General features: G+C 45.3%; 1 protein-coding gene across 2 annotated transcripts in view; it reads left to right on the forward strand.

Annotated features, from left to right (window-relative positions):
- Window positions 1-13884, forward strand: part of SLC7A10 (solute carrier family 7 member 10) — a 41005-nt gene extending 27121 nt beyond the window's left edge. Inside the window, exons 3-11 of one of the 2 annotated variants that reach the window (XM_063167652.1) lie at window positions 2280-2431; window positions 4148-4273; window positions 5188-5341; window positions 6966-7089; window positions 7185-7288; window positions 8311-8407; window positions 12161-12310; window positions 12579-12756; window positions 13592-13884. In XM_063167652.1, coding sequence (XP_063023722.1) covers window positions 2280-2431; window positions 4148-4273; window positions 5188-5341; window positions 6966-7089; window positions 7185-7288; window positions 8311-8407; window positions 12161-12310; window positions 12579-12756; window positions 13592-13743 — 1237 coding nt within the window. In that variant the 3' untranslated portion in view covers window positions 13744-13884. The remainder of the gene's footprint in view (window positions 1-2279; window positions 2432-4147; window positions 4274-5187; window positions 5342-6965; window positions 7090-7184; window positions 7289-8310; window positions 8408-12160; window positions 12311-12578; window positions 12757-13591) is intronic. The other variant, XM_063167653.1, reaches the window with a different exon arrangement.
- Window positions 13885-19309: the final 5425 nt, after the last annotated feature.

Consider the following 19309-nt stretch of genomic DNA (forward strand, 5'->3'; position numbering starts at 1 on the left):
AACCAAAACCAACCAAACCCAACCAACCAGTTACATCTTCTTTTTTCTTTACATTCAGCTGTCTCAAACCTGTTATAAAATCTGATCACTTCTCAGTCAGCAACAAGAGAAGATTTGACTTCTCTTATTTTTGTGATCCCAGCTACAGAGTAACTATGAAAAGCTGTAGGGTTGAGTTCCATCTCCAGCTCTGTAGCTCAGCCCTCAGGGCAATAATTCTGCCACTTTCCAGCTGAAGAACAAAGTGATTCCAGGTGTGCCATGCTGTGTTCTCTCCCACATCATCTCCCATGAGCCATTCTCCCCAGGAGCAGCCATTCATTCCCAGCTGGGCCCCAGCCCTGGCAGCTGCTGGCACTGTGAGCACATGGCACATGCCAGCCTTGCCCCCTGGCCCCCACAGCTGCTTGTTTAAGGATGGAAATGTGATCTCAGTGACCAGCAAGGAGATATTTTTCTCAGAAATAGGTTTTAACTAAGACTTACATGTAGAAACACCAATAAAGTGGGCCTATACCTTAGGCAAAGCTTCCTTCTTGTTTTGCTGCCATCTCTTTTTTGAGCTTCACATTTGACAGTGCAACTTTGTCCCCGCTCTGCTAAAATTATGCATTTTCTTTTATTTGTGTTATCAATCCTGCATTTCAGTTCCATGACTGTCATTAATCCATTCCCATTAAACCAAGTTCTACCCAATACCAGCTACCCCACACTCCATATTACAGCATAGAAACCAGGGCAAATTTTGCCTGGAAATAGTCTTTTCAGAGTCATTCTCCCCACTGAATGTTTTACACAGTTCTCAGCCTACATATGTAGGCTAAAAATTTGTGTAAAATTTGAAGAAAAACATGGCAGGGAAAAACTGGCAGCCTCTGCAAAGGCCCTGCCAGTCAACAGCCACACAAAACAGCTCAGGCAGCACCATCAGTATCCAAATTAAATTCAGCAAATTGTTATTGTAGTCTTTAGGTCCTGTTTATTCTTCAGTGTGGACCAGCAGAGTTAACTCAGCAAGCAGGACCTGCAGAGCTGTCCCAAGCTGGGTGCATCATCAACAACACCAAATAGCACAAAGCAATCACTGGAGAAAACTGCTCTGAACCACAAGGAAAAACATTAGAAATTGAGGGGGGAAAAAAACCCTAAAAAGGGATTCACACAACAAAATAAAGAGAAAGAAAAAACTGCTGAGTTTATTGTAAAAAACTACAGTGGCAGCTGGGAAGGTACCCAGTTCTGACATTGGTCTGGTTCACCAAATTAACTGTGGTAGCTAATTAATTGCCCCATCCTTCTCAGGAGCAAGAAGGGAAAGTGAAGGATGGGGCTGAGACATTTTGCAGCTCAGCAGCCAGGAGCAGCACTGCCTGCAGGCTGCTGACACAGAGAGGCTCCCTCAGCTGTGCAGATTTCAGGGCTGGCAGCAGGGTGGGTGCAGCCCCTAAAGAGCAGCCCATGTAATATAGAAATTATACTGTCTTATTTGGAAATATCATCTCAAATCCTCATTTGTGTCATGCATCCCTGCACATTATATTTGTGCATGCATGTGAATGAATGACTCTGTGTGTGTGTGTGTCTGTGTGTGTATATACGTGGCAAGGAAAGCTTCACTTTCTTGCAATGATTACTTCTCACAATAGAAATAATAATACTTCAAATATTTTTAAAGACTAACCTGATCCACTGCTGACTTTTTAAGTGTTTTTTTCCTTTGCACAGAATGGAAAAACAAAATATCTCACACTTTATATTTGCACAATACCTTGTTGGGTGCAATCACCTGAAGCCACAGCTGGAGGCAGGCAGCCAGCCCAGCTGTGAGATCCATCACAAATCCTGCAGCACTGGCCTGGGTCACAGAGCCAACAGCAGCAGGGACCAGCAGGGAGTTGGTAGCAGTCCCAAAAGTGCAGCTGCTGCCTTTGGCTGCAGCCAAAACCCTTCAGAGGTGCCTTCAGTGTAGGGACTGCTGTCTGCTGTGGTGCCATGTGAGCCCAGGAGCAGCAGAGCTCCTTTCTAGACACAAGTTAAACCCAAACATGCCTGCTGGTCATAATCTCACTCTTCCACACGTTCCTAAGCCATGTTTGCTTTACAGTGTTTGATTTAAAATACATATTGTGCTGAGCACACGGGAGAAGGGCTGAGGAGGGTCCCACTGCTGTGTGTGACAGGGTGGAGGTGTCCAGCCCTGACTCCCTGTGCACAGCTGGCTGTGTGTCACCTCCTCCAGCACAGCACCAGCTCTCTTGTGCTTTGCCTTGTCTCTGCAGGTTTCTGCTGCTGTGGAGTGCAGTGCTTATCATGTACCCAACCAGTCTGGCTGTCATTGCACTGACCTTCTCCAACTACGTCCTGCAGCCTGTCTTCCCCAACTGCATCCCGCCCTATAATGCCTCCAGGATCCTCTCCATGGTGTGTCTGTGTAAGTATTTGCTTCTTGCACACACACAAATCTTGCCCTGGTTTTACAAGGGGCCACTCCAGCCGGGCTGGGGTCAGCCCCAGCTCCAAAGGCCAGTGGGGAGGTCCCAGGAGAGGCACTGTGGTGGCTGGTGTGGGATGTTCTGTCCTGGGGGGAGGCACAAAGGCACCCAAACCCCTGTGGGTCCAGGGAAAGTGGTGGCAGGTGAGCATGTGGGATGGGGCAGGACTGCAGAACCATCCCATGGGCACCTGGCACGGGTCACCACCACCCTGTGAGCCCCTCCTGTTCTCTCTCACACTCACACACGAGTGTGCAGAGGCAGAGTGCAGCCAGCTCTGCATCAGCCACTGCTGGGGCTGGCAGGAGCAAAGCTGAGCTGCAGGACTGGAGATTTTCACTGTTCCTGAGAGGAGGCAATGATCCTTCACACTTGTCAGAACCCAGCACATTCCTCTGGCTGCCCTGGAGGACTCAAGACCCTGGCAGGGGGCTCAGAGACCTTGGCATGGAGTCAAAACCACCTGTGCCTTTGATTTTAGCCCATGGAAACAATGACCAACTTTGTGCAAAGAGTTAAAAGCCACAAAAGTTTGAATAAAATGATAGTGAATTTATCACAAAGTGAAAAAGTAGAATTTTAAAGTTTTTAGACTGGGGGTTCAAGAAGTAAAATAGAAGAATCTAAGCATGTCCTGTCATCTTCTTCTTCTTCTTGTCCTCTATCTTGTGCTATGATAGTGACACTTCTATGATAGTGACACTTCTCTAGTTTAAAATAAAGACAAACTGTCTAACATAAGTCATAAGTATTAAAAAAATAACTGTAAATAAAGTACACGTAGATTTTAGTTTAAAAGATAACACTGCCCCAAGGGTGGTCAGTGTGCCTCAACCCAACCTGCTAAACAAACCTGCACAAATCCAAAAAAGAATGTATTAGAAAAAAAAAAATAAGAAAAAAAGGCAACCTTAAAAACCAAACCCAAAAAATCCCAACTTCTTTGAGCACAGGGCTAAGAAAAAAGACTTTTAATACCTCAAGAGCCATTCTAACAACTCAAAACCCAAACACACTGGGCACGGGCTCAGGCACAGTTATTGAGCTGGGGAGAGCCCCTGTGGCAGCACCCAGGGGCTGATGGCTGCCAGGGATGCTCCTGCAGCTTGGGAAAGGCAATTTTCCTCCTCACCCTCGTTCTGGCCATGCTAGAGCTCCCTGCAGGAACACGGTCACCACATTTCTCTTCACAGAGAAAAACAAGGAAATATTCCCAAGAACATTGCTGGGATTCACATTCTCTGAACCTCAGAGAGAGAAAAAACAATTCTCATCTCATTTGCTGTGCCTGTGCTGTGCCAAAGTAGAATGCAATATGGAGATTGTTTACCCACAGTGATGGTGTTTTGTTTCCTTGGTCTGTCAGGGCCAGGTGTGTGTTTGTGGGGTGGACTATCAGGGGCCAGTCATGAGATTCTGAGCAGTTGAGTGCTTGGCACGTTCAGTTTAGATGTAATATGATGTAGAATAATATAGTATAATAAAGTAATTAATTAGCCTTCTGATAAGATGGACAGATGGACTCCTCATCATTTCTCCCTGCCATGGGGGTCAGCCTGTTTCAACAGAACGTGAGTGTGTTTTTCACTATTTTGGCTGTACATTCTCAAATAAACACAGTTTCATCCCACTGAACTCAGCCTTTTGCTCTGCAGTGCTCCTGACATGGGTGAACAGCTCCAGCGTGCGATGGGCGACACGCATCCAGGATATTTTCACAGCAGGAAAACTCTTAGCCCTGACCCTCATCATTGTTGTGGGCTTCATCCAGATCTTTAAAGGTACTCTGTGAGACACTCTGTCATTGCTGTAGTACTGTTGATAGACCTGATTTTTCCCACTTACTGCAATGTTTCCTCCTTACAAACTGACGTGGAGGTGTGCTGGGTTTTGCCAAGCTGTGGGATTGCACACTGACACAGCTGACACCAGGGAGAAATCAGCTATATCCTCTTTAAAAAGTCTCTTTCCAGCCCACCTTGTAGGCTTTGATAGAATAAAATGTTTTGGAATAGTTACTTAACATTTTTAATCTGTTGTTCATTCCTTAATTTGAAGTGTTCTGGATGTAAAATGAATAAGCAATGCTTTGCCTAGGGCAGGATGATATCTGCTTCATTTCAGGCACTAGTCCAATTTCCTACAAAAAGTCACTTATAAGATTAAACTAAGGTGAAAAATGTCTCACTGATTCACCAGTTATTGGAAAGCCAAAAGTACAAAAGACCTATAATATTTTTATCATGGGTCATATAAAGGATGAAGAAATGTGACATTTACAGAGAACAGAAAACTTGTTTTCTCAGTGGTGCTAGTCCTACAGTCTTGACAAACCTTTCAGGCCCATAGGTATTTTATTTTAAAGGATATCTCCTAAACAACACCAAACTCTTGTAAAAGAGAATGTCATCAAGAGCAGGCAGGAATTTGCACTGCCCAGGATCCACCCTCAGCCAGTGCAGGCTGCCAAAGGGTCCCGTGAGCTGCTGTGGCACAGATGTGGTGGTGGAGAGCAGGAGCTGCCTCACCAGGACACTGTCCTGCACAAAGCACTGCAACTGCTCTGTCAGCCCGTGGTGCCAGGAACAGCATGAAGGCTCAGCTCTAATAAAGAATAAAAAGCAAAATCTTACATATTTAAAGTCTGTGAGGTAGGTAGGCATGGCCTAACATCTGCCTTGCACTCTCTATGCAGGAAACTACAAAGAGCTGACACCAAGCAATGCATTCAGATTTTGGATGACTCCATCTGTGGGGCATTTAGCATTAGCTTTTCTCCAAGGGTCCTTTGCATTCAGTGGCTGGAACTTCTTGAACTATGTAACAGAGGAGCTGGTGGATCCCCGCAGGCAAGTACCCCCCTCATGGTGCCCTCCCTGCAGTGCTGAGACACGGGAGCTCTCTGGGAGCATTTCTCATTCCATCAGGGGCTGCAATGTCATTCCATGGCTGTGGGACCGGTCTTTCCAAAGGAGACAGAGTTTTGTTCAGAACAGATAGCAGGCAAGTTACAGAAACACTGAAATTAGGTACGAACTGAATCAAAGCAGCCACAGACAAGGCAGGATCTTTATGTCACTATTCAATTCCAGAGCAGAAAATTAACCATGGATGAGGTGCCACACAAATATCTACAGGAAGAATCTTCTTTGTCATAAAATAGTTTAATTATTTGGAAGTTGCTTTGCTTTTTCACCCAAAGCTCTCCCACAGACGCCTGTAAGAGAAGATGATTTGTGCAGCAAAAGTGGCACACACTGCCAAGGCAGCTTACCCTGGGTCACTGCTGATCCTGGCTATGGGAAGGGCTGGAAAGGATTCATCACAAGCAGCCTGAGAAGGCTGGAGGGAAAGGGAATTTTAGTTCAGCAAAGCTCAAATGTTTCAACATTTCTGAGTTAATAAAGTGGGATGGCAAATGTCAAGAGCAGCTCTTGGAGCATTAGTTACTCCTGGGCATCCAGTGCACAGAGCAATTAAACAGCAAGAAATGGAAGCTATTACAGCTTGGATGGGAAGGAATTAAAGCTACAGCCTTATGAGCATCTGTGCACACCAGTGAGTGGCAAAGTGTCCAGGGATTTGGCAGAAATAAAGAAAGTGTGGTAATGTGTTTCCTTATTAAACAATAATATTTTAATGGACCACCACGATTTCAAAGCTGAACAATAAAAAAGTTATTACTTAAATAAGGTAAATATGGCCTTGGCTGAGAAATAGAGAATGGAGCAAATGGCCTTTTTTAAAAATTATTGTTGCAGCCTTAGTGGAGAAATTAAAGTATTAAAAAAAATTGGATAACAAAAACCATTTTCTCCTTTTACTAATCTATTCAAATTCACAAGGTTAAACAAAAAACTTTTTTTTCCCAAATCTGACACAGAGAGAAAAATGCATTCTGTTAGATATAGAATGCATTTTTCAGGTGTGCACCTCTAGGAAGCTCTCTGGGTTGGATATCAAGTACATCTGTACTACTGTGAGTTGAATAACCAGACCAGATTTAGGGTACACAATGGGCCAGGGCAGCAGCTGAACAATAGGACCCCCTTCCTTTTGAGAGCAGGTGAAGGTGAAGCAAAACAACACATTTTATTGCACCACAGTGCCTGTCCCCAGGGCTTTTGGGAAATGGAGGTTTCCTTTTCAGTCCCAGTCTGTCCCAGTCCCCATCAAGAGCCCCAAGGCAGCTCATGGTATCTGTCCCCTGGAGGTCCCTGCAGACAGAGCAATTCATTTCAGCCTTCTCTCCCCCGCAGTGGGGCAGAGAGCTGGGAAAGCTCTGCATCCCTCACAGACCAAGGCACCCACCTGCAGACACAGCATTTCATTTCAGCCTTCTCTCACCCACAGTGGGAAGCTCAGCTTCCCTCACAGACACAGCCAGGGAACTCACCCCGGCCCCACCCCACTGTCATGATCTCACTGTGTATGGTTGTAATCTCTTATCTACCCTCCCAATTCTCTTATCAGGAACCTGCCTCGTGCCATATTCATATCCATCCCATTGGTGACATTTGTGTACACGTTCACCAACATTGCATATTTCACTGCCATGTCTCCCCACGAGCTCTTGTCCTCCAACGCTGTGGCTGTAGTAAGTAAAACCATTCCCTGCACGTACCACCACACTTTGATTTCAGTGCTGTGCTTTGCAGTGTGTTTCAGTTTCTCTGCCTTCTGTTGCTTTAGACATTTGGTGAAAAGTTACTGGGCTATTTTTCCTGGGTTATGCCAGTCTCAGTGGCCCTATCTACATTTGGAGGAATAAATGGATACCTTTTTACCTCATCAAGGTTAGATGGAGTACAATTTTATGAACGTTATCTAATTTGGGGAGGGGCTGTTTTAATTGCATTTGCTAGAGAAATGCTAGCTAGACATTTTGGATGTTGTAGAGCATGAGTTTGTTGTTGGGTGTGTTGGATACAATCAGTTATGAATTATTCTGTTTCAAATCAGCAAATGTAATATTGAATCATGAAATTTCTTGCAAATTAATCCTCATGAGTTATTGAAAGTGTTTGCAGGTGTGGAATAATTCACAGTGAGAGCCAAACACAGCTTTAGCATGGAACCAAAGTAATTTTATATCAATAAAGTTCCAGTAGCTCACAGCTAAACTGTGCTTTGCTCAAGGAGGAGTTTTGGGGCCTGGTGCTGCACTCAGCTGCAGGCATTTTAATGCTGGGAAATCACCTTTCAAGCAAGATGCTTTGCATGCATAGTGCTGATAGCTGGGCCAGAATCTGTAAAGTCTGTAAGACTGTCATAAATAAAGTCTGTTTATAATAACTGACCTGTCTTAATTTAATTTAGAAGTTACAATGTTTTTTGAGGAAACAGCTGAAGTACCTTGGGAAAATTATTTATCCCAACCTTTTCATGGGTGTGATGAAATGCAACAAATTGGAGTGCATATGTAACAGGCTGTACACTTAAAAGTGAAAAGCTAAGGCACGTTGAACCTTATCCAAACCCCTTTTGGCACTGTAAATACCCACACAACCTTCAGAGCCATCACCCCTCACTGGGTAAAGAGACAATGCTGGCCAGCAGATGGTCCTTGGAGGTATTTTGGCATCTCAGAGCAGGTCTGAGATGTTCCCAGGTGGCATTAGCTGTTAAAGGCCTTGCACACTGCAGGGTTCAGTTTAAATGCCTTTCCCCAGTCTCCAGCTGTCTCTGCAGCTGCAGCCACAGCTCCTTTCCATGAGAAAACCAAAGCAGGTGGTTGAGATAAGAGCTTTTATATGAGTAGGGACTGGAGAGGCTGTTGAACACCCACTGGATTCATCATTCCCCTTCTTATTTCCAGGCTGTGTTTCTCTGGTGCTCGGGAGGGCCACTTGCCAAGTTTGCTGGCCATGATCCATGTCAAGAACTGCACACCCATCCCTGCCCTCCTCATCTGTGTAAGTTCCTATCCCTGCTCCATCACCTGCTTGTAGAAGCACTGAGCCACTGAGAGGTGAGCTGGAAAAACCCTTGAGAGGTGGTTTTACCCCAGGAGAGGAGCAGTGGGTCACCCTGAATAGCAGCTGGTAGGTGCCAGCTGAGCAGCTCCAACCAAGCAGCCTTCAGCCTCAGAAATAATTCCTCCTCCTCCTTCTTCCAGTCCCCTTGGCACCTGAAGGGTTTCCCTCATAACCTGAGCTGCAGTGTAAGCTCATTAACTCTTGTCCTGCAGCAAGAGACCGGGACTGGCTTTTGAAACAGAGAAACTTCATCTAAGACAAGTTCCTTAGACCAATTTTCCTGCTTCCCACCAGAATTTGGAAACCTCCATGGTCCTAATCCCACTCCAGCAGGGCTGCTTTAGGTCCTGCCTCCAAAGACAAAGATATGGGGAGTCCCAGAGAAAGGACAAAGTGCTCCAAAAATTACTTTCAACAACCAAGACACCTTGTGAGGGGTAGCCAGGCAGTTCTCTGAGGGCCACAGGTATTTCTTTCCACAGCCAAGAAACTATTAAGGGACAATGATTCCAGCAGGGAATCTGCTGAATGGCACACCAGGCAGACAAGAGGTCACCTGCAAAGGCCAGACACCAATGTGCCAGCTGTTGGGAGTGCTGGGGGTACAGCTCCTGCTCTGCTCCATGGGAAAAGGCTCCCCTCACTTTTTAGGCAGCAGAAATTTCCACAATACTAATGACTTAGGGAAGCTATTATTCTAAACAAAGAGTTTTATATGCTTTTATTGATAGTGCAACTGGAATTTGTGGAGGGTTTTAGAGTGGCATAGAAGATGACAAAGAGGAAAGTGATTTGTGCCCCTGCTGTTCATGGCCACAGGACCCAAGCAAAGGAATCCCCAAAGGCCATTTGCTTGAAATCTAGGCTGGTCAATGGCTGCCAACTGCAGATTTGCCACTGATATCAAAACCACAAGGGTTTGACCCCAGATGCACTAAAAAAATGCATGTTTACATGTCTCCTGGCTCTAACAACAATTCTGGCACAATACACCCATACAAAATTTCACCAAATAAGCTTTTTTTTCCCCACCATAACAGCTCATTCCACTTTTATTACAAAATATGCATTTTGTTGAGATTTTATGGCATTCCTGGGGCTTAGTGCCCCATCACAAACATCTTGTGTATTGCCCATTGAAGGTTTGGGCAGCCATCATGGGATGGGATCCTCTGTTCTACAGGGGCAGAACTCCTTTGTCCTTAAAAATACATCAGTTGAAACAACAGCTGAGTGTCAGAGGCTGTTTTCTGTGGAACAGCCCCAAAAAGAGCAGGCTGCCTGTTGAGCTGGCTGATCCATGCCATGCCACCCCCTTGAATCACAGTGCCAATCACAGAACCAGCATGGCACATTAATTCATCATTTGAAGGTGTTTTAATGCAGCTCAGTGCGCACCAAATACTGCTAGGAAATATTTATTTCTTAACAAATAGAAAGATACTAATAGTATAGTGTAGGCATCTACAGCAGCAAACTGGGCCACACTTCAGGCAACCTAATTAACACATCAGGTTCCTTGTCTCTTCCATGGAATCACACCTAGCTCTCTGCATGGAGAGCAGCTTGTTTGTACATCAAGAATAGCTATTTCAACACTACCAGTGAGACCTTTATGTTTACTGATTTCCTATTTTACTGCCAAAACTCAAGGGGCCAAGCTAAATGTAAAATTTCGGCTGCAGTTGTTTTGCAGGATGGTGGGGAGCGGCTGCCAGCCAGGGGGCTGTGGCCAGGCCAGCTGGAGGGCAGCACTCCCTTGTTATCATCTTATTGCAAAGCTCCCATACCTTCTCCATGACTTCTCATGGGCAGATCCTCACAGCACTGACTCCTTCACAACACAGCCAACAAACCCCATCTCTCTCCTCACCCAGCTAGCCCACTCTTTTATAGCCCTCATCCTTCTTGGACACAGCTGTGCCCTGTTAAGGGCAGGGCTGTTCCTAATCTTTGGTGATTAGTGCAGCTGCAGCTCCTCAGGGGTCAGATTACCTTCTGCACTATCTTTATTTTCTATCCCCCCCACAGCCCCTCTTCAGCCACAGGGGCTGGCACCACCCTGTGAGTGGATCTGACACACCAGTGGCATTGTGCCACTCCCAGTGCCACCCCTGCACAGCCCTCAGTGGCAGCAGGGAGTTGTGTGACACAGTGCACACTGCAGGGGACAGCACAGACTGTGTTATATGGCAGTGGTATGAGATGGTGCCCAAATTTAAATCCATTTTGAGCTCAGACAGTTCAAGGTGTTGAAATGCCCCAGCCAAGCCTGCAAGGCTTTGAAAAGGGGAGCAGAGGGACCAACAGAGTATTTGGTTATGGTGGTGCTGAATTCCTCTGCTGGAGGTGCAGAAACCTTCCCTCCTGGGAGGAATGTACTGTTGAAACAGCTAATTAAGAAAAAAGGGAGCCTGGATCAACACAAACCAAACCTTGAGCACTCTCTGGAGGGATTTGGGTATTTAGTTTCCCTCAGGCTCTGGGCCCCAGTGTTCACTGGGTTGGTATTTTGTGCAGGTGAGTGCTCAGCCCCTGGGGTACCAGAGTGGGTGGGGGGCTCAAGGAGCAGTGCCCTGGCCCCCAGCTCAGCTCTCCTGGGTTTACAGTATTGATGCCTTTTTGCTGGTCCTAAAATCACAAGCTAGACACAGGTGCTAAAGAGAAGTTACCTTTACAAGGATCATTAGGTGCACAACTTGGTGGAAAGCAACAACGATGCACAGTTTATGTTTAAAGTGCATACAATTTCTATATGTTCAGGTAATTAGCATAACTGACAAGTAACCCCAATTAGAGGCATAAATAATGAGATAATTCCCCTTCAATCCTTTCAATCCCCCCCCCCCCCCCCCAAATTAGACAGGAACTAAACTGTGTTAATGAAAATGTGTCTTGGAGAGCTGATTTATGCCTTGGCTTCCCAGAAAATCTAAACTTGGACCCCCAGATTGGAGCCACAGGGGAATTTATTTTGTCTTTCCAAGAGAGTAGGTAAAAATACTAGAATAGTATTTTTGCTATGAATACTAGAATAGTATTGTATGTGTACAGAATATAGAGAGAATATAAAAGCAAAAAAGGTGGAAATCAATTCCCTATCAGCATTAGGCAGACATAGAGTTCAAAAAGCAAGCAAAAGCATGGAAATGTCCACCATCCATCTGCCAGTTTCTAAACAATTGTAATGCTCATAAGATTCATGATGCTGATTAGCTGTGACATGAGCCAGCAGGAGAAAGGGCAAACCTCTAATTCTTTATAAAATACAGAGCAACAACACAGTGCCTGAAACACAGCATGTAAAGTCTACAAAACCCTTTCACCTGGAGTCCTCACCACAAGGTTAAAACACCTCACAGAAAAAGGTGGAGTGGGAGCTTTGCCAGCCTTCCCAGCCCTGCCTGCCTATGGGCAGCAGAGACACCTCTGCCAGCACAGGGTATTTTTATAGAGACCCTCTAGCCTCTGGCTTCAGCATGCCCCAAATCACCCCAAATACCCACTTAGCCCCAGTCCTGGTGGCACAGCTCTGGGATAAGGAACAGAGCCCCAGGAAGCAGCACATGCCCAGCAGGTGCCACAAAGAAAGGATTTTTCATGCTTTAATGGAATTTTTGCTTGGTTTTGTTGTTTTTAAGCTACTTTCTCTAGTAATGGCTGAAGAAGGCTGTGCTCCTCTCGTTGCAGTGTTTGGCCACACTCATCATCATGCTTGTTGGAGACACCTACACACTGATCAACTACGTGTCCTTCATTAACTACCTCTGCTATGGAGTGACAATTATTGGCCTGATTGTTCTACGCTGGAGGAAACCCAAAATCTTCAGACCTATCAAGGTGACACTGTCAGAGCTCAATCTCTTGGTTGCAATGGGTGGGGTGGGGACACCTCTCAGACCATATCCCAAAGTGCCATTAGTGTAACAGAAGGGTTCACAGGCACATCTCTTGTGAGCTGCTTGGGATGGGCAGAGAGGGGAACAGTGGTGGAGGGATGGGGGCACAGCCTGGGGGGCTGGAGCCTGCTCTGCCTGCAGCCCCCAGAGCCACCCAGCCCCTGCTGCTGCTCTGCACAGTGCTGCTCTGCTCTGCTCTCTCCTGGCAGGTGAACCTCCTCATCCCCATCACTTACCTGGCCTTCTGGGCATTCCTGCTGGTCTTCAGCCTCTACTCCGAGCCCATTGTCTGTGGGGTTGGACTCATTATCATTCTAACTGGAGTGCCAGTGTTCTTCCTGGGAGTCTACTGGAGAAATAAACCAAAGTGTGTAAATAGGCTAATAGGTAAGGCAGCACTGTGTGCCTCCCAGCCAGGGAGCTGCCTCAGGAGCCTGGCCACCCCTCCCAGCCATGGCAGCCCCTGGGCACAGGCTGGCCAGCCACTGCTTTGCTTTGGGCAGCTATTTTGCACACTCCTGGGTACATTTAACTCCTCTCATGCCTCTGTGCCCATGCACTCAGCTTGCTCACAGCAGCCTGTCCCAGCAAATACACTTTACACACACAGAGACTAAATGGACACTCACCAAGGAACTGAAGAGTTTGTTTTGCCCTGCCTCCTCCCCCTGTGCACCAAGCCCTGGTGACATGATGAGCTATCTCATACTCAAATGTTTCTTACAAAGACTTACATTACTCCTCATATAAAATTGAAACTGCGAACAGTCTTTTATGTTTTGGTTGTGCTTGGTTTTTAATCACTTTGCTGGTGAGGACTCTCAAACAAGCACACTGCAGCCCTCTGGAGGGTTTCTGTCAGCTGCACTTGGCTGCACTGCCAGCAGCTCCCCCTGGCCAGTGGTCACTGCTGCTGGGCTGACACAGGGCCAGGAGGGCTGGCTGCCATCCCATCCCCATCCCATCCCCAGCCCATGCCATGGGCAGCACTGGCAGCTCTGTGAGGGGCTGGGGAGGGGTGTCCCTAGAGCTGTCCCTAAAGGTGTCCCTAGAGCTGTCCCACCTTCATTTTCCCCGATTCAGGAGCACTCTGCAGACTGGGCTGGAGGGAGAAGGGCTGGAGGGCTGTGCAGCTCCTGCCTTCAGGGCTTTGCTCCAGCATCCCATTTTTGTTTAGAAGCCCCCATTAACCCCACTAACGCTGGTGATTTGCTCCCTGCAGAGTCCCTGACGTGCTGGGGGCAGAAGCTGTGTTTTGTGGTGTACCCTCAGTGTGGAAGTGCAGAGGAAGAGCACTCCCACTCCTCCTCCTCCCACTCCTGGAGGCTGGTGAGCGACACAGCAGTGAGGAAATCACACCAGCGTGGCCTTTGAGGCTGAAGTGGCTTCTTGTTTACATGCTGATTTTTGAAAAAAAAAAAAAGTTTTTCTGGAAAAAAAATTGTTTTAGAGCATCAGTAGTGAAGCCCATAAAATGAGCTACATCCTTTATGGCCTCTGTAGCTTTTAGTTATTCCCTAAGAAAAAAAAAAAAAAAAAAGAAAAAAAAAGAAAAAAATAAAATGTAAAATAAGGAGCTGGTTGGTTTGTTTGTTTTTTGGTTGTTTTTTTTTTCTGGCAGCATTCTTGCTCAGCAGGGGAAAGCAGCACAGACACAGCTCTGGAATACTGATTTTAGTCACCATGAGGGTCCACCAGAGACACACAAATTTAGGCATTTCAAAACTAGGGCAGCTCCCCACACAAAATCAAAGCACAGCAATCAAGAGAGCACAAGCAGACCTGTTGCTGTCCCTGAGTGGGGTGAGTGCCCAGGAAGGTACAACCCAAAGGATCAGCCCTCCATGCACCTGGAGCAGCACAGCACCCCCAGCCCAGCTCCAGAGAGCAGCACAGCCAGGGCTGCACTGAGCACAGACTGCAGAGTGAAAGCACCAACAACCCCTGCACCCTGCAGCATCATTCTGGGACACAGGAAAAAGGTACAGAGTAGTGATCCACATCTCAGGTAGCTCAGCTTTACAGTGATCTAAATCCCAAGTATCTCAGCTTTGCAGAGGTCTAAATCTCAAGTAGCTCAGCTTTGTGGTGATCTAAACCTCAGATATCTCAGCTTTGCAGTGATCTAAACCTCAGGTAGCTCAGCTTTGCAGTGATCTAAATCTCAGGTATCTCCTTTTTGTAAAGATCTAAATCTCAAGTATGTCAGTTTTCCAGTGATCTAAACCTCAAGATTCTCAGTTTTGCAGTGATCTAAATCCCAAGTGTCTCAGGTTTGTAGTGATCTAAATCTCAAATGTCTCAGTTTTGCAGTGATCTAAATCAAGTGTCTCAGGTTTGTAGTGATCTAAATTTCAAATGTCCCAGTTTTGCAGTGATCTAAATCCCAAGTGTCAGTTTTGCAGAGATCTAAATCTCAGGTGTCTCAGTTTTGAAGAGATCTAATCCCAAGTGTCTCAGTTTTGCAGTGATGTAAATCCCAAGTGTCTCAGTTTTGCAGTGATGTAAATCCCAAGTGTCTCAGTTTTGCAGTGATGTAAATCCCAAGTATCTCAGTTTTGCAGTGATGTAAATCCCAAGTGTCTCAGTTTTGCAGTGATGTAAATCCCAAGTGTCTCAGTTTTGAAGCCCTGATGTAGAGATGGAGGGGGTTCCTGCATCCCTGATGGGACAGGGCTCCTGCAGGGAGCTCAGCCTGCTCCAGGTGCCAGCTGGGGAGGATGGAGAATGCAGAAGTTTGCAGCAGGCTCAGCATGGAGCTCAAGGGAAGCACAGGAGAGGACCCTGACACTGCTCCTGTCTCTTGACAGGTGTCAGGTGCTGTCACACTGCTCCAGAGACCAATTCCCCTCTCCAGCTGGGCTCAGCCAAGTATCACTCACACATCAGATGCTCCTCAGAAAGTGTTTTGCATATTTTATTTGTGCCATACACTAGGGGAAAAAAAAAATCATGCACTTAATAAATATATGGAGATTTGTTACTGTAGCAGTATGGCCACTTTCACACCAGGGAATCTTCTAAAAATGCAAAATGTGAGAACAGCACTGAGTGAGCTACTGTTCTTTCACAGTATTTGAAAACAAAACCTATCACATTCGGTAGCCTTGGTAACAGCCATCTGAATGTAATTTTAAAAGTATCTTTCCATGGCCCTGGCACAAAAATTGTGGATTTATTATCTTAGTTAATTATTCAGAAATACTTTTGTAATAAAATAATAATAATATCTATATCTATATATTAAAATTCTATTCATCTCCATCTTTCAGAGGGTAGACACTAAAAAGAAACACAGTTTACATTCTTCTCTCTGTATAAAGCTGTTAACTGTAAGAGATTAAAATACATATTTAGCTAGAAAAAAGGTGTGGTTTGTGTATATATATCCGCACATGTAAAGAAAGATTCCACATTTTCAATAATAGCATGAATATATTGTTTGTTAATGGGAATCATAAATATTCAGCTTGCTTTTAAAAGAAAAGTTCAGAACAGACCTCCCTGTGGCTAAGCAGCTCCTGAACCTTTAACTAATATCAGAGGCTCTCATGATTAATTCTCCTTTTCCATAGCTCAAAATCTACTTTCTGAGGTATAATTTCCAACAGATTAATTCTTTCAATACCTTTACTAGTTAGTGGGAAAACTACATGTACTACAGCATCAGAAATACTGATTGCTTACAGAACTGCTAAGTTTTGGCATGGGTTTATTTTTGTTTGTTTAAACAATTAAGACATGTAAATCAGCCAGCAATGAAACTTTGCAGCTCTTGAGACAAGTCTGTATGGTAATGAGAAAATATTAATAATAGTAATAGTAGTAATGCTGAAACAGCTACCAAGGCTTTTCTTGGCTGTTATATAAGGAAATCAAAAGCAAAATTAAAGAACAAATTTCCTCCTAATTGTTAATTGAGTTTGGCTCAAGTTTTCCCTGGTTATACTGACATGCTTTAAAAGTAACAACATTTGGCCTTAAACCAGAAGGCTTAATTTAAAACAGGCTGATTTACTAGACTTCATCTTTGAATTACATGCCAATCCCTAAAAAGTGTTCCACAATGTTTCATTTTTAGGAACAGCTTCATCTCTGCTCCCACCATCACATACATTAAAGCCTTTGCAAAGGTTAATGCCTAATGTGCAGAATTTCTAAGCACAGAAATCAATGTACAGAATTAGAAATTTAAATTCATATGCTAAATGAAATTTAGCAGCACACTCAATCCATATGAGAGAGATTTTTCCTAAAGACAAAGCAACTAGCCCCAAAGGAGACATAATTACTGGTATTTTAAAGCCCACTGAACAAAAAGCCTTGAAGCAGCTGACACTACCAGCATGTTGAGACTTCTGTGATACTTGATACAGAAAGGCAAGCTGCTTCCAACAGAAAGGAGTTAAAATAAAGCTTGAATAGCAATGCAATACTATGTAAGCCTATATATTTATATAGCATAAAATACTAGGGGGTGTAATGCAGAAAATACTCTGGGGAGTATCACCTGTAAGTCAGCCTAAGGCAAAGTCAGTAAAAAATTGATTGGATTATTCTTACCTGATTTATCACAGGACTGAAAACAGTGGCAACAGATATATCATCACTGTGCTACATGCTTTGCAAGACAGAAGTGGAGAAGATAAAATTCCAGGAGCTGGATGGTCACAGTTGGGAAGAACAGGGAGAATGAGGCAGAGCTTCTGCTGGCCTGGCCACCCTCATGTGTTTTCAAAAACTTGATAAAGGAATTTATTGTCTTCCATTCACACTAGTACATAAACCAGAAGAGTTTGATCTCAGAAGGATCGAGGGATGAGACTCACTGAATATTCTGAGTTGGGAGGGACCCACAAGGAACATGGAACCAAGCTCTGAAGGAACAGGCCCATGTGGGGATTGGGTTCAGAGCTCTGTTTCAGTCCAGAGCCTTCCTCCACTTAAGGACACAGGAGTCCCTGTGTATTTAATAATACATTAGACTTGGAAGCACCTTTCCAAAAGATGTATCCAAAACCACTCAGAGCAGGTTGCAGTTGGATTGAGGGGTCCCTGGGGGGCTGTGTGTTCGCTGGTAGCAGCAGGCAAGGAGAGGAGACTCCACACGGCTCCTGAGGGGGCTCATCAGCTGAGGGTTTATTGGGGTCCCACCCTGGGAGCAGCAGGGTTCCTGAAGGAGAAGGGAGGAACGGGAGGGACGTGGGGGACAGAGGGAGAGCCTGGGGAGAAAAGGGCCAAGAGAGAGGAGGGCCAAGAGAGGATCTGTGGTCTCCCCTCACAGTTTACCAGAGAGATTCGAAATGGGCACGGAATAAACCTTGGGCCAATGGCATTACAGATCCACGAGGCTTCAGAGGAGGATCACAGGCCTGCAATAAACCCTACATTTCTGAGGGATGAGACAGAGCAAACTATTTAACTAAAATGTAAAAACCACAAGAGCAGATTTCCTTTGCCACCCTCCATCACTGTGAAAGCACAAGGCCTGGTGCAGCTGCCAGCCTCAGGACAGGGGCTGGTGGCACCAAGGGAGGCCACCTTTGCCTGGGGTGGGCTGAGGGCCCAGGACAGAGTCACAGCCCAGCTCCAAACAGGCTAATGCTGTGAGAGAAATGTGCTGAGAGCTGAGTTAGACAAAATAATTCACCTTCAAAGGAAACACAACATATGAACAACCTCTGGTGCAGCTGCCAGCCTCAGGACAGGGGCTGGTAGCACCAAGGGAGGCCACCTTTGCCTGGGGTGGGCTGGGGTGGGCTGAGGGCCCAGGACAGAGCCACAGCCACAGCCCAGCTCCAAACAGGCTAATGCTGTGAGAGAAATGTACTGAGAACTGAGTTAAACAAAATAATTCACCTTCAAAGAAAAGACAACGCATGAACAACCAACTAGCCCTCAACAGACATGCTGTCCCACACTTCATATGCAGAGGCCTTTGTCAAGGGATTTCTCATGTTTCACTTACTTTGAAAAAATCATTTGGTTTCCAGCCCCTTTGTACCAAGAACCAAACCAGAAATTGCTCACAGTTATTCACCTGCTGAGGAGTTCTATGAGAGATATTGAAAGAAAAATGTAGGTAAACTTTGCTTAGAATTTGTCTTTTCCTGAAGCCTTAGAGTTCAGTGAGTTGTGTCTTCTCTCCACTCCCAGCTGTGAGTACAGGCAAACCAAACTCTGGGTTTTAAATCTCTTGTCCTTGGTCCTTGACACCTCTCACCAGGGCTCTATCTTCAATGAGAAACTTCTGCACTTGGAAAATGGAAAGGAAAATCCAAGAAGGAGGATTAGAAAGTAAGTAAGAAGATGCTGAAAGGCCAAAACCAAATTTGTCTTAAAGTCCTACGGTAAGACACAGGTATAGAAGGGAGGGAGATCCAGAGAGCATCATAAAGCAGGGAACACATAGAATGAAAGGAAATAAAATTAAAACCTCCACCACTCACCTCAGCCTTGGTAACAATTTAATCCCTGCAGCCAGCAGGGATTAAAGAGCCAGAATCTGAAGAGGGAAGAACAATTCTGTCGCAGACATTTCTCCACAGAAATCCTTTCTTTTGGATTTCTGTGTCTTTGGGAGGCCAGAGGCCTCCGAAGAGAAGGTAAACAATTATTATCAGCTGCTGTGGAATGCAACAGGGACACCTTGATTGGTTCATTTCCTATGTTTATCATTAAGGGCCAATCACCAGTGCAAGCTAGGGGACTGAGTCCCTGGACACAACTTTGTTTGGGATTCTTTTCTTTCTATTCTTAGCTTAGCTAGCAGCTCTGCAAACCTCTCTCTATATTCTATTAGTATAGTCTTAATGTATTATATATAATATCTTAATAAATACTGAGCAGTATTTATTTAATGCAACTACAACTCTTGTTATGCATTTTGCCATAAGCCCTTCCTGGGATTAATGCCCTCAAGAATTTGAATCTTCTAACT

The sequence above is a fragment of the Melospiza melodia genome, chromosome 13 (genome assembly GCF_035770615.1).
Source record: "Melospiza melodia melodia isolate bMelMel2 chromosome 13, bMelMel2.pri, whole genome shotgun sequence".
NCBI lineage: Eukaryota > Metazoa > Chordata > Aves > Passeriformes > Passerellidae > Melospiza > Melospiza melodia.